The sequence below is a fragment of the Biomphalaria glabrata genome, chromosome 9 (assembly GCF_947242115.1).
Source record: "Biomphalaria glabrata chromosome 9, xgBioGlab47.1, whole genome shotgun sequence".
NCBI classification, from domain to species: Eukaryota; Metazoa; Mollusca; class Gastropoda; family Planorbidae; genus Biomphalaria; species Biomphalaria glabrata.
This window is the reverse complement of record NC_074719.1, coordinates 22,512,286-22,528,277: the sequence shown is the minus strand read 5'-3', so window position 1 is coordinate 22,528,277 and position 15,992 is coordinate 22,512,286. Positions and strand designations below refer to the sequence as shown.

At 37.9% G+C, this 15,992-nt stretch overlaps 1 protein-coding gene across 14 annotated transcripts in view; it reads left to right on the top strand.

The window, feature by feature from the left end:
* Positions 1–15,992, top strand: part of LOC106071147 (ras/Rap GTPase-activating protein SynGAP-like) — a 212,801-nt gene that overhangs the window by 63,371 nt on the left and 133,438 nt on the right. The window contains exon 1 of one of the 14 annotated variants that reach the window (XM_056041142.1): positions 1,940–2,531. The exons of 11 other annotated variants lie outside the window; for them this stretch is intronic. In XM_056041142.1, the coding sequence (XP_055897117.1) occupies positions 2,486–2,531 (46 nt within the window). In that variant the 5' untranslated portion in view covers positions 1,940–2,485. Of the gene's footprint in view, positions 1–1,939; positions 2,532–7,292; positions 8,807–13,480; positions 14,323–15,992 lie in introns of those variants that run through there. 2 more of the 14 variants (XM_056041141.1, XM_056041144.1) reach the window with 2 other exon arrangements.

Genomic DNA, 15,992 nt, shown 5'->3' with positions numbered 1-15,992 from the left:
ATATTATATATTCCTTCGCATGACGTAATGATCAAAGGCCAAGGTTTGGTGGAAGTAGTAAAAAATCATTTGAGAGATAGAAGTGCGATTACAATAATTATGATCATGCCGCTGATAACTTATCATCAAAGGCCAAGGTGTGGTGGAAAGTGCGACCATGTTTCACTTTATTTTTTTTTTCAATCGTTCTTTCTTGAAATTGGGCGCGTCATTGTTAGCCTTGAAATAAGGTTTTATTTTTTGTGTTCTCTAATATACACTTTTTTTTACATTATTTATACATGTTAATTTTTTTTTAGTTTTTAATGGCATTTAATTTTAATTTTATTCATATCTAATGTGTTACACTTTTTGTCATTTAAATAAAAAATGAATATATTCAATGTTGCTCATTTCATAATTTTTACAATTACTATTTGTTAGATAAAAATGATCAGATGATGAAAATAACAGGGGATGAAATGACCGGGGATGAAGTGACCGGGAACCATGAAGGACATAGATGGAATATTTATAGAATGCATATTACATTATTGTTCTGTAATGCTCAGATGAAGTTTTAGTAAAGTAACATCATTATTATTGTACATGTATACTGGTTTGTTTTTCTACCGGATTCTACAATTATAGAATCATAGCACATGACAACATTCGTTTCAAGGGATAGAACTTAGTTTTTATACATGCAATTACATATTTTTTTTTTGTTTTATTCACGGTTATGTCCCGTTGACTGTGAGCCTACAGTTTTCGTATGTTTCCATGAAGACAGCATTAAAAACAATCACTCAACATAAGTTAAATTATCTCTGTTCTAATTAAGACGGGATTAGGTTTTGTTTTATACTATATCATTATCATGTAAATATTCATCTTTTAACTTGACATAGTTGATACCGATACCGTTAGCGCATTCGCGGGCTACTTAATTGATATCAGTTTCTAACAATGCAAGTAGAAGCTTCAGTGCTGAAACAAATCAGACTAAACAAGGCATGTGACATAGAATAGCAGCATGAGAGAAAGATAGCTATTGGAAGAAGAAGAGAACATGCTGCGACATACGAGGACTCGAACATCAGCGTCACAGGTACCGATTGAACATCTGGTTAGCTTTCAGGCCACCAATCTACCAGACTGAAAGTACTGCAACATGTTTAGTTGTATGTTTTGTTTAAGTTGATCTCCTCAATGTAAGATAAAATACGTAGTAGCTGTGAGATATAAGCCAGCGAACGGTACTGTTTGGATTGGGGCATCAGATTGGAAGCAATGTCAATATAAATTGACCAGTTCATTAACTCAAAAAAAAAAACCAACCTTCTTAAGACGTGTACTATTTGGTGAGTCAGGTTATAGCAAGCGGCCGTAGACAGTACGTGAAAGTTAGTGTTTTAGGGATACCTGTAATACAAAATACAATAAATCTTCAGTCTTATTCACTAAACCCAGGTTCCATGCAGGTGCCACGAACTTCTGACTTGAATAGAGGTATTGTAATAAAAAAATATAAATGCAATAGCAATAAATTAGTACTGTATCATAAAGACCAAACACTAGTTTCTTTGAATAGTAAATGTGTGCCAGATTTGACCTATTATCGCGACTCTCACGACATAGCCTTGATAAAAAGATAGTCTATTTCCATTGTGTTTGTCTACTGCTTCTAAACCCCAAAGCATACTTCATTCACTTCATGTCTTCCTCTCTTGGCTTGAAGTCTGAACTTGTTTTAGGTTTCCTTGTTTTTTTCACTAGTTGTTTCATGTTAGACTCTTCCAGTGAAACTTGTAAAACCAAGCACTCACTCAAACCTAAACGCGAATAGTGGGGTTGGGATTTGAACTCCACTTGCCAGCCAGTGGCCATGGTTGTTTTGGCTAACAGCTGGCCCCATGGTTAGACTGGGGGCTAATCTCCGGGCTGAGCTTAGGACAACATTGTCGGGACAGCTCGAAATGAGTAGGGGGACCTGATCGATCTGTTGTATTACATCGCCAGTAGAATAGTCCAGTCAAATCTACTAGAGTGGGGAGGGCTTGATGTGACCTCCTTTTATACTGTTACTTACACCTTAGCTCTCCTATATTACTTAGTGGTGTGTGTGTGTTTGTGTGTGGTCATGTATCGGTGGTCTTCATCAGTAGATATCCTGGACGTCTTTTAACTGGCTTGTACTATTCCGGGATGTTAGCCAACTGCTGATAAACAACACCAACTCAAAGAAACACAAAGGATATATCTTGTTACAAGAGAGGCGTTTCAGTGTGTTCAGATCGTCCTAGAAACCTTTCAGTTTTGTATTGGATCGTTGCGCGTCCTATAAAGACGTTAATTATAACTTTGTTGTTTTTTTTATCACCTCGTGTTGCTTGTAAAAATGTGACTTTAATGTGACGCTGTTTGTTGCACTGGAGTGGAGTACATTAACTAAGGAGAGTTCAAACAGTGGACGTGAAAAACTCTTCTGTATAGTCTCTTTGCGATGAAAGCTCTTAGAAGGTTGAGAAGTCGATCCATTCCACATGCTAGTAAGTTGTTTTTTTTGCCCACTATTTTGAAGAGCCTTCAATCTACTATAATACTTTGTCAAGTAGGCAAAAAACATCTTATAATTTTTGGCAGTCAGTACCTTATAGGCCTACTTTTAAAAATGAGTGCTTTATAAATATGGAAGACAATACATAAACAAAGTGTGTCACAATTACTGTTCAGATTTAAAAGTTTTTACGGATGACGCCTTATTAATTTTGGCAGAAAATACATTAGACAGATATGTCTAATTTTGCAGACATCTTTCAGTAGCCTTGTGTTAGGTAGCAGCTATGAATATGTTTGAAGGAAGAGATAGTAGACCTGGACATAAAATGTCCTAAACAGAGGTCTTATGGTATGTGCTCGGGACCGTCGTTCTGTTGTCTCGAAGGTCCTGGGTTCGAACCTTCCCTGCTGCCATCCCGGTCTTCCTGTGGGAGGTTTGTGCTAGGATGAAATATTTTTCAGAATCTGAAGGAACTTTCGAAACACGTCAAACATTTTACAAATACCGCCCCATCTTTTTTTTTTTTAAATATTAAGACAGGATTAAGAATATAATTTAATTAGAATTACCCACCGACTTCATCCTTTTTTCTCATGCTATATATTGTTTTTTTTTTTGCCATAGGTCCCCTCCCATTTTTCTAAGTTCTAGTACTGTGATGTAAAGTTAAACTCTCCTTCATTGGACCAGCTAATTCTAGTATATCTATTACGTTGAATAGAACCAACCCCTTAAAGTGAAGTATCACGTCTCACCCTCCTCCCTAACCAATAGGGTCTAGTGTTATTTACACTATCTGACTATTCTTCTGATTTTCATTTCTTATCCGAAATACTTTATAGGATCTAAGACAGACCTTCTCTGTGGATCGCGACCCCCCTTGGGAGTCGAACGACGATTTTCCAGGGTTCGCTTAAGGCCATTGGAAAAATAGATATTTTTTTTTGTCTAAAAAACTTGTCATTTTTCAAAATGTTTCATGGGTAGATCATTTTTTTTTAAAAAATAATTGTCATTGGAAGATAGATTTTACAAACAACTGAATCAGAATCTATACAAACATTTTTGATTGTCGCAGCATAAATAGTTGTAACAGTTTCAACTACTGTCCATCAAAAGGCGTGGTGCAGAATCCTAGATATTATATTTCTAGGGTGAAGATTTACGCACGTAATTTAAAAAGTAGATTCATGTATTAGTAGTACTAAGTCATCATGTTATTCAAGGTAACAATCTCATTATGGAACAGATCACACAAATAGATCTCTGAAAAATAAAATATAATCACGATTTTATTTCAATAGTTAAAGCAGAAATAGAAAAACCTTCATTTGTAATGAAGCACTACTCATTTCATACAAGAAATTTAAATTATGATTAGTTTTTAACGTTAGCAAAAACACAGATTATTTTATGCTTTGGGGTCGCCGCATTGTGGGCAATTTCAAAAAGGGGTCGCGGGACTAAAAAGGTTGAGAACCACTGATCTAAGATATTTTTTTTTATTGCATCCTGCAAATGCTCACATACTACTTTGGCCCTATCCCCCCCACCCCCTTTAGTTTTCTTCACTTTCCATAAAACAGCCCGCATTTCAACAACCCCGCTCCCCCTTTTGGCCACAGTGTCTTCTAGTATATGTTACGTTGAATTGGATCGGCCCGCTTTAAATTCCCCTCCCAAACACACTCCCTTCTAGCCTGTGTTTTACGTTGAATTGGATCGGCCCTCTTTAAATTCCCCACCCAAACACACTCCCTTCTAGCCTGTCAACTCTTTCTATAACACTTTTCTCGCCTCTCAAAAACAAGAATTTGAGCATCAGTTCCATCTAACTGGATACTTTATAACTCTTGACGCTACTCCTTCCACTTATTTTTTTTTTGTGTGCTAGTGAAATCGATTACGAATGTCACCTATCTCAATCCCCCCTCCCCTTCCCATCCAATGCCTTAATAATACTGCATAAAATATTGAAAAATATTTGAAAGGCTCAAGTGTTAAAAATCATCTTAGGAGAGAAGTTATAAATTCCGTGTATTTAGATTGAAGTTCTAAAATTAAATTGTTCGAAAAACACAATTGAAATAAATAAATATGTAAATAAAGTATAAATTGCGCGCGATTAGAGACTTGAACCACTGACCTTTAGACCAGTGTGAGTTTGTGAGTGTGAAAGGTAACGTGTGTGTTTAGTATGTATAATATTTAAAAATGAATTGCCATGAAGGAATTATTGAACATATATTTTGTAGGCCTAGTTTACAATACCTTGGCCTCTATAAATACATAGTTTCGCCTGATAACTTTTGATGTTGACTTGATGTGTTCTCTTCTCAGTAGCAAAATGTCGATACCTGGCCTGAAGATGACAGGTTTAGGCTTTAATATGAAAGGACTCGGCTTAAAATCTGGGTGAAAAAAACACCGTCATGAAAATAGTAAAATAGAGAAATAGAATCACGATTCCTGTGCTTTCAGATAACAAAAACACACATTGGCAGAATAAATGTATTGTAGACTAGAAGAACGTTTTGCTCACACAAGGAGTTATTAGTTTGAATGATAGTTGAACCATGCAGAAGGAAATTAGAAGCGAGAGAGAGAGAGAGAGTATACTATAGTGATTTGCTAGTATCAATACTACTTGCAGTGTAAAGCTGTACATTTTCTGTTCTCACAAACTTAATAGTAGTGTTACGGAGATTTCTTGTGAACAAGTTCCGTGTCTCACTCACCTGTATAAGTAGTGAAGAATTGATTACTGGAAACTTGAGCTTACCATGTAATAGACACAAGTGACAGTTTTGTGATGCCTGATAAACGATCTTGTGTTCACTGACTCTAGGAAATGTGTGTGTGGATCAGGTGTGGTTTCAAAGATCATACATTCTTAATGCGTAACGATATTTGTCAGTTGACTTGTTAGTATTTTATATGTGAACTTATTATCAACATATTTAGCATCTTTTCATCATCAATTGTTAATATTATAGGATGATGAAGACATATTTTCAGAAAACTTTCTGTATTGAAAACACAATGTTTAGAATGAATTTTCTCTGGTTTGAGTCTGTCAGAGACTGTCAGTAATGCCTGATTAATCATTATGAAGTAAATGTTCAAACAAGCGAATCAAATAGGTCAATGCTCAAAAGAAAAAAAAAGAAAGTATGTAATATTTATGTACTGAACTTCAGTGCTTCTAACTAGTGTCAAAGCCTGATGTACAAAACTGTTGATTTGTTTATTATCTGCTTGTACGTAAATTGCCTGACCATTGCTATGGTGGTCTTGATTTCGATTCGCTACAGTGGTTAGGTAGTTAGAAAATCAAGATTTCCACACAAATTCAATTCACTTGTAGTTCAAAGATAGAGGAAGAATGGTTTGCTTTACTTGTCTACGTAAACCCAGGTCGAAGACGAAGACAAAGCCTTTATTCGCTGTGGGTCTATTTCAGTTAATTTGTCGCTGTCTGCACTGTGGTAACTTTTCATGAGCTCTGAAATGTCTATGCAGTCTTGTTTCAAGTTCCCCAGCTTACACTGTCGTTAGCCTTTCACTGCCAAGTGTTCTGTTCTAGACCAGCTTTTAAGCTCGCCTTAGGCATACGGTGTTCAGCTATACATAATTGGTGCACTACCCAGCGAGTCGGTCGAATATTAATACTGTCCACGTTGACTTTCACTAAAAACATTATCTGTCGTCGTCGTATGCTTATAATTGAACATTGTCTGACTCGTTTGAGTACTTTTGATACTTTGTATTGAAACTTGAAACTTCAGCTGTACAGCAAGATATAATACTAGACAATGATCTAGTTACACACGTTTACCTAGCCTCTTAACAAGTGTGTACAAGATCTGAGTTCGTCTGTACAGGGACTGTGTACATGATCTGAGTTAGTCTGTACAGGGACTGTGTACATGATCTGATTTAATTTGTACAACAATTGTGTTCATGATCTGAGTAGTCTGTACATGTACTTCACTTGGTACTTGGTTTTGCTGTCGGTAATAGAATTAAGTCTGAATTGTTTTCTGTGTGTGTCAATCTAGACTAGACTATCCCCCTCCCCCTCCCCCCCCCCCCCCACGTCTGCTGCTCTCCGCCACGCAAGGACAGCGTGAGTAAAGGACATGCAGATGTTGACACCCAATGTTTACTCACACTTGCCGTGCCTTGAGAAATAACCCATGAATCATCGCTACAATCGATACGTCTTCTGTCATAAGCATTCGTATCCCATTCTTGAACTGTGTGCGTGAGGTTCACGTGCTTGGTAGACCTTGTACTAAGTAGAATCACAACATAATAAGTTTCATTGTCTTTCTGGTCACGGGCCTACCACTTGGCGTGGAGATGCTCAGTGGGGGCTGCTGTCACAATCCTTCTCTCTCATTGATCTCCTGTGTTTTGGATTCATACATTTCTGACTGTGCACACACAGATCACACTATCTCAGCTTGTCCAAGTGGTGGCTGTCAATCCAATCAATGAGTTGATGAGACTGGCTCACTTGTAAATAACTCAAACTATTCCTAATGGATTGCTACGAAACAGTAGCATGATGCGCACACAGTCGTATTGTTAAAATGGTAGACATTAAATCTGTCGGCACTATTCAAAGCAAACTCTTTTAGTACTAATAGAAAGACAGTGGCTGGGGATACACACTGTTTGTGCTCTATTTCATGTGTGCTCTATGTTGTGGAAGCACTAAACAATACAGTCTAGTCATGAGGTGGTGTAAAGGAATTATCTTTCAGCCAAATAAATAGGTTTGCGTACTAGTTTGTTCAAGTGAGGTACACCAAAACAACAACCCATAATGAACAAGTATACACTGACCAGCGCCATATGTATACTATTTGTAAGTCCAACAATTCTATAACAACTTCAGTGCATCTAGTGGGTGAACCGTGTCCAGTTTACAGCGCGTTTCTCTACTATCCGAAAGCAAGACATCTCTTCATGTGCTAACTTATTAAAAAGTTCTTTCATAGCAGGTCACACTGCACTCGTAACTTTAGATTAGGTAGCTAACCTTTTTTTTTTTGTTTACTCTTTGTATGTTATCTTGAGTTTTCTTGACTCTATTTGATTTGTGTACGACCAGACTGTGTCTTTATCTTAACGGAATAACACGGCGAGGCTTAGGCTATAATCGATACCATTTAAAAGGTCTTCATAAAATCAGGTGTTATAAATCCGTTTCAATGGACTGTGCTTGAAAAGTGTGCTGTCACCGCTCCTGGGTTTTGTTTTTTTTTAGCACGAAGCAGACATCACGATTATCGATACGGTGACCTCACTGGTTTCTTAACACGAGTCGTAGCGGGAATATCCCACGAAGATCGAAGTAGAGAGAATCCTGCTCTAGTTTTTTTTTACTCATATTTCGTTAAACGGCTGCTATTGTAGACTAGCCGCTGGACATAAGGGCGAACTTATCATTGTCTTTCCTTAGCTCGAAAGTGGAGGTTTTCTAAAAATAGGTATGAAATGACCTCATTTGTCCAGGTTGGAAAACCCCCTCGACTAAATGCAAGTTTGATCAGTGTGACGCTGAACGTGATTCATTGACTGGATTCTACTCATAATGTCTCCAACCTGTCAGATCACAGTGGACTATGAAACTGTCAGTGCTGACATGTGCTGATATATGTGACCGGATACTCGAAAGCAGCCCGTCACAGTAACTGTATAATGTCCGTGCAAGATGTAGGCCAAGTTGACTTGTGAGATATATCATTAGTCTGATATTAATTCATTGTGCCAAGGATATACTGGTGTTTGTGTGTGTGTGTCTAGGACAAAGTATACTTTTAGTACACAAGCCACTGCGTCTTTTTCGAAAAAGATAATTTCATTAAGTTGTAAGTTTTTCTGTTAGTTCGTCTTAACATTCAGCTCATGTCAGCTTGCTTGAAGTCTACTAAACGTAGTCCCCTAACTCGGTCTAGTGTCCTCGTGGTGTGTACTTGTGTAGGTAGACAAGGGTGAGTAAATATGTCAAGATTTACCTGCGGTCATTAAACGGTCGAGTGAATTCTTGTAGGAGTGGTGAGACAGGCGTGTTGTGTTCAAAGACTCTAGTATGTGGATAGCGGCCAAGAAGTTCCTGGGACCAAGTGACTGGCTATTTCAGTGGACATTACGTTAGGTGTAGTCCTCAGCTGGAACTAAGAATGTCTTGTGCGTCATGTATGGGAGGCAAGAGCAGTTTGTTTCTCTTGAAACGATGGAAAACAAAGTCCAGTAAGTGTTTAGCTCGTCTTTCTTTCATAGATGACATGTTGACTGAAACAGTTAGTTAGTTGGTAACTTTAGGGTGGATACAAGCAGAGAGGTTTTTTTGTTGGGGACAGGCACCATTGTGTCCAACCATCCTCGCGGTTCCGTCAAATGTGCCAGCGGTGTTGTTAGGTTTAAGGAGTGCGGACACACATCCGTAACATGACTTTTTTTAAAAATAAATATGTTGTTTCGTTGTGGTGAAAAGTATGAAATTTGTGGAGGGGATGGGAGCTGCTGATAGTAACATGTGATATAAATCTGGTTTGTCCTTTTCAAATGATCAAGACATTTTAGAGTTCAAGGTAGAAGAAAACTTGTGTATATGCTTTCTCTGAATGGTTTGTTTTGAATTCTGTCATGTGAATAAAGCTGTTCACTTTGTAAGCTTCCTATTGCTAACTAGAGAGGCCTATACTTTGTTCTTAGCTTGTAAGTTTTATCCAATTTGATTGATTGTTCTTTTGTAGCTTTCTACACGAAGAACTCAAATATTCGTGGTGTTTAATCCAAACTCTCGATAGCAAACATTTGGTATAAAGGAGAATGTGATTTTGTCTTTGTCTCCACTTATCAGTCCTTGATCTTGTGTCACACAGTACATTTCTAGACATAGTTGAAGTATCTTCAACTTTACTTAAGATTATAATTATTATTTTTTTTTTTTGTTAAACTGACTGCTGGTCGTAGGTGCAAGTCAATTAACACACTTTTTTGTTCATGGAATGCAGTACAAAGATTGTATAAAGTCAACTGTGACGTTAGAACAAACTGTAGTCATGAACTTATTTAACTTGAGCTTGTATGGTACATAGACACGAATGTAGATCTAGAGCTTGTCTCCTATTGACGTACTCATCAAAGACTGTAGTTGACAATGTTGGTAGACACTCGTAGCAAGAGAGGAAAAGGAGAGAGAAAAGAATAGAAGACATACGAAAGAAGATCTTTCTCTCTCTCTCTCTCTTTCTCTCTCTCTCTCTTATATATATATATATATATATATATATATATATATATATATGTATATTGAGAGAAAGAAAGATAAAGACCCTAGTCATTCTTCCTAATTAAAACAAAAGAAATATAATTGCTCTAGAAGCCACGCTAGTCCAGTGCAGAGAAAACAACAACATTATCTCCTTCTTTTCTCACGTCCATCTTCTGACCGTCCAAACTTTCACCGGACTTAAGACTCAACATCTAGTCACTGTCATAGTTCTCAAGTCGCATGATGCATTGCCAGGCCAGGTAGGATTACAGCGTCCGAAACTGACGTCGGAAAGTTATGGTGAACTCCCATTGTCAACCTTGACCTCTCCGCTTTCGTTTCCTTTACCCGACAATCATTCAAGCGAACAAATGAAATGTAACACTAGTCGAGCTACGTCACTGTGCATCTAGATTGGAGCTACGTCACTGTGCATCTAGATTGGAGCTACGTCACTGTGCATCTAGATTGGAGCTACGTCACTGTGCATCTAGATTGGAGCTACGTCACTGTGCATCTAGATTGGAGCTACGTCACTGTGCATCTAGATTGGAGCTACGTCACTGTGCATCTAGATTGGAACTAAGTCACTGTGCATCTAGATTGGAGCTAAGTCACTGTGCATCTAGATTGGAGCTAAGTCACTGTGCATCTAGATTGGAGCTAAGTCACTGTGCATCTAGATTGGAGCTAAGTCAAACACTAGTCGAGCTACGTCACTGTGCATCTAGATTGGAGCTACGTCACTGTGCATCTAGATTGGAGCTAAGTCACTGTGCATCTAGATTGGAGCTAAGTCACTGTGCATCTAGATTGGAGCTAAGTCACTGTGCATCTAGATTGGAGCTAAGTCAAACACTAGTCGAGCTACGTCACTGTGCATCTAGATTGGAGCTACGTCACTGTGCATCTAGATTGGAGCTAAGTCACTGTGCATCTAGATTGGAGCTAAGTCAAACACTAGTCGAGCTACGTCACTGTGCATCTAGATTGGAGCTACGTCACTGTGCATCTAGATTGGAGCTAAGTCAAACACTAGTCGAGCTACGTCACTGTGCATCTAGATTGGAGCTACGTCACTGTGCATCTAGATTGGAGCTACGTCACTGTGCATCTAGATTGGAGCTAAGTCACTGTGCATCTAGATTGGAGCTACGTCACTGTGCATCTAGATTGGAGCTAAGTCACTGTGCATCTAGATTGGAGCTAAGTCAAACACTAGTCGAGCTACGTCACTGTGCATCTAGATTGGAGCTACGTCACTGTGCATCTAGATTGGAGCTAAGTCACTGTGCATCTAGATTGGAGCTAAGTCACTGTGCATCTAGATTGGAGCTAAGTCACTGTGCATCTAGATTGGAGCTAAGTCAAACACTAGTCGAGCTACGTCACTGTGCATCTAGATTGGAGCTAAGTCACTGTGCATCTAGATTGGAGCTAAGTCACTGTGCATCTAGATTGGAGCTAAGTCAAACACTAGTCGAGCTAAGTCACTGTGCATCTAGATTGGAGCTAAGTCAAACACTAGTCGAGCTAAGTCACACTGCATCTAGATTGGAGCTAAGTCAAACACTAGTCGAGCTAAGTCACTGTGCATCTAGATTGGAGCTAAGTCAAACACTAGTCGAGCTAAGTCACTGTGCATCTAGATTGGAGCTAAGTCAAACACTAGTCGAGCTACGTCACACTGCATCTAGATTGGAGCTAAGTCAAACACTAGTCGAGCTACGTCACACTGCATCTAGATTGGAGCTAAGTCAAACACTAGTCGAGCTACGTCACACTGCATCTAGATTGGAGCTAAGTCAAACACTAGTCGAGCTACGTCACACTGCATCTAGATTGGAGCTAAGTCAAACACTAGTCGAGCTACGTCACACTGCATCTAGATTGGAGCTAAGTCAAACACTAGTCGAGCTACGTCACACTGCATCTAGATTGGAGCTAAGTCAAACACTAGTCGAGCTACGTCACACTGCATCTAGATTGGAGCTAAGTCAAACACTAGTGTCATTTGGTTAACGGTTCTCTCAGAAATAACATGTTTTCTTCTTGAAGTCATTTTCACCACAGCAGGCAATGAAAACAGAATAAAATAAAGAATTTTTTTGATATAGTAGTGCAACATTTCACTTGATAGTCACACTTGGCTTTGATGCTCATAGGGTGTCATTTATGGATGAAATACTAGATATTTGTATAACCCACAGAGTCACAGTATAAAGTAGACCATGTATACTAGATATTTGTATAACCCACAGTCACAGTATAAAGTAGACCGTGTATACTAGATATTTGTATAACCCACAGAGTCACAATATAAAGTAGACCATGTATACTAGATATTTGTATAACCCACAGTCACAGTATAAAGTAGACCATGTATAATAGATATTTGTATAACCCACAGTCACAGTATAAAGTAGACCATGTATACTAGATATTTGTATAACCCACAGTCACAGTATAAAGTAGACCATGTATACTAGATATTTGTATAACCCACAGAGTCACAGTATAAAGTAGACCATGTATACTAGATATTTGTATAACCCACAGAGTCACAATATAAAGTAGACCATGTATACTAGATATTTGTATAACCCACAGAGTCACAATATAAAGTAGACCATGTATACTAGATATTTGTATAACCCACAGTCACAGTATAAAGTAGACCATGTATACTAGATATTTGTATAACCCACAGAGTCACAATATAAAGTAGACCATGTATACTAGATATTCGTATAACCCACAGAGTCACAGTATAAAGTAGACCATGTATACTAGATATTTGTATAACCCACAGAGTCACAATATAAAGAAGACCATGTATACTAGATATTTGTATAACCCACAGAGTCACAGTATAAAGTAGACCATGTATACTAGATATTTGTATACCCCACAGAGTCACAGTATAAAGAAGACCATGTATACTAGATATTTGTATAACCCACAGAGTCACAGTATAAAGAAGACCATGTATACTAGATATTTGTATAACCCACAGAGTCACATTATAAAGTAGACCATGTATACTAGATATTTGTATAACCCACAGAGTCACAGTATAAAGTAGACCATGTATACTAGATATTTGTATAACCCACAGAGTCACATTATAAAGTAGACCATGTATACTAGATATTTGTATAACCCACAGTCACAGTATAAAGTAGACCATGTATACTAGATATTTGTATAACCCACAGTCACAGTATAAAGTAGACCATGTATACTAGATATTTGTATAACCCACAGAGTCACAGTATAAAGTAGACCATGTATACTAGATATTTGTATAACCCACAGTCACAGTATAAAGTAGACCATGTATTTTTCCTGACACTATTTTTTCCTTTAGTGTTATAAGCACAATGTCTGCAGCTATTTACTTTTACATTAGTGTGTGAGACTCCTAGAAGTGTGACTGCTGTCTACTGGTTACCTCTCAACAATTGTACGTAAGATACGAACCTCCAATGTTTCTCAAACATTTATTTCTGACCATCCGTTATTTTCTTTCTCATCTTTCATTCTTCTTCCTTCGCCTTTTCTGACGATCGTTTTTTTTTTATGCGTTCTATTCTACTCTTGTCATTATCTCCACGCAAACACTTAGTTACAAAAAAACACATAAATAAACAAAACAAAACAAAAAAAGCCTGCTGATAAGACCACTAAACCTGCTGATATTTCTTGCTCAAGTTGTTTCGTTCGCTTCCTATACACTTCCAGTTCAGATCATTGTAGGCTGTCATTAGTCTCATCTTCTTCAACTGAGGCATTGCACTACTTCATATTTCTCTTTCTCAAATCACACCTTTGTTTTTTTCACTCGTATTTCTTGAACTGTGTGTCCTATATCATAGAATATATAGTTCACATGACAAGAAATGAAATCCACTAATTAAAAGTATCAGTACAATGTTCTTGTTTTACATGTTGTGTTGTTTAAATCTATTCTCTAATTCATGACCAAGTATCTATCAATACACAGCTAGGTAGGACTTGAGTGACAGAAGGACACGATGTTTGTCTAATCCCTTTTCATACCATCCACCACGGTTTCAGCTCTTATAGCTTCAGTAGTCGTCCACCACGGTTGTGCCCATCCCAAGCACACGTTACTGGTCTCTGTGGTAGTTTACTGGACTCCACCTGTTAGGTACCCGACCTTTTGGTCGCAGCACTACGTGACCTCCCGAGCAGAAGAGATGAAGGAAGAGTATCTGGCGACTAATCGGACACGGAAGTGACTCCATTGTGTGGCACTTCGTTTTAGTGTCAACAAACCCAGTGCCAGGGGCACACTCACACTATGGGATTATTCAGAGGCTAGTTTGATCTACTTATGGCTTCACTCATTGATAATGTATATACAGATAGGTGCTATTTATAGAATTCTCAAGCCAATATCTACTGTGATCTGTTAATGTCCCTGGGATGTTATTGAGACGCGTACAGCGAGTCAAAACAAAAGGTAGGTCTAAGTCTATGATAAACACAATAACTCATTTAGTATAGTCTACTAAATCTAGTTGTCTAGTAAATCTGTCTAGTAAGTCGGTTAGATAACATTTTCATTTTAATTGGCTCTCCATCTGTATCTCAAAGGTTCGAAGGCCGGCTACTCTTTGTCTTGCTTCCGTGTTTACCAACATAACCTAGATCTACTTTTAAATGACCATGTTCAAATAGACCGACATCAATCAGTCCAATATCACAAAATCATAGCTTCTGTTTCCAGTATCTAATAAAAACCTTTATTTAGTTAGTACCCGGGCTCTCTATAGAGCCAGTAATCATAATTACGTTAATGAAATGTCGAGAATGATATTGCTAATTTATTTGTTTTGGAACTTTATTGCTATTAAATCAAATGAACACAATGTTTAATGGTGTTTACACTAATCAAAATTAAAAAAAAAGACTGATATATAATGTACAAACTACAATTCTACATGTAGGCCTAGATCTGAATTTTGAGCCCTAGTTTACTACCAATGTTTCCAACAATGGACTAACTCATTGAGATATTCCCCATTGAAAAAGTCGGATAATCTCTTTGTTATAATCTCCCTGGTGTGCTAAGAGATTGACAATCGACTAGCGCTCAAGTCACAATGTTGTGTTGGTTAAAGGACATCTGCATTGCCTGAGCTGTGTGATGTGTGTGTGCAGGTCTGTGTGTTATCTTGCCCAGTTAATCAATAAATGCCTGAGTGTTGACACTGGGTTTTACCTTTACTTGGAGTGACTGAAATTAATACTCGATCTAGCACACATTATGCACCAAATGTAGGTCACAGAACGTCATCTCTTAGCTGTGTCAGTGCATCCTTCATCGATAGTACTGCTCTACTCATAGGGATCAATGCGTCACACATTGGTTGATCTGTATATGTGTGTTGCTGTTGTTGTTTTTTTTTTTCAATAAAAGTTTTTTTTTTGTAATGTCATTTATTTGCCATTTAATACAAAATATATTTGTTATAATTACCAGTAATATAGATTATTAATTTCGAGCGGGAAAAAAAAAAAGGAAATTTAGTTTGAGTACAATCTACAACTGTCCACCTTCTCATTACTATTATAATACTACCAGTATAGACGCAGGCATAATACCTGCCTATTTTGATCTTCTCTATATGATGTTATTTGATCTGCGTCTAGACATCGAGGCATTCTTCTTAAGAACAAGTAAAATGAAACAAAAATATGGATACAAGTCACACTTTGTAATCATTGATTTCAATTTCACAAATGCCATTCAAACTGACGTTTACTGGACTCTAATGAAACAGACTCTATAGATCTAAGTTAAGTCCACTTAGCTCTAATAGAAAGCCTAGTTACGTCGAATTCAAGGTGTAGCTATTTATAAAAAGTAAGGTACGCGATAGGTCTCATTGTGTAGCCCCGCACTGTAGTGCATATCTATATCCGTGTGTGTGTAGTGTGTACTAGAAACTGTATTAGAAATTCATCTCTCTATCTGTCGCACTGACTTTCTCTCGTGTGCACGGCTTTCCCGTTTCTTTGTCCTTAGCTGTCATACTAGCAGTTGGACCCGTCTTCACAAATGGTGAGAAGAAGCGTTGCGGCCTCAAACCTCTCCCTCCCCCCCCCCCAAATCTCACGCCCTCTTTT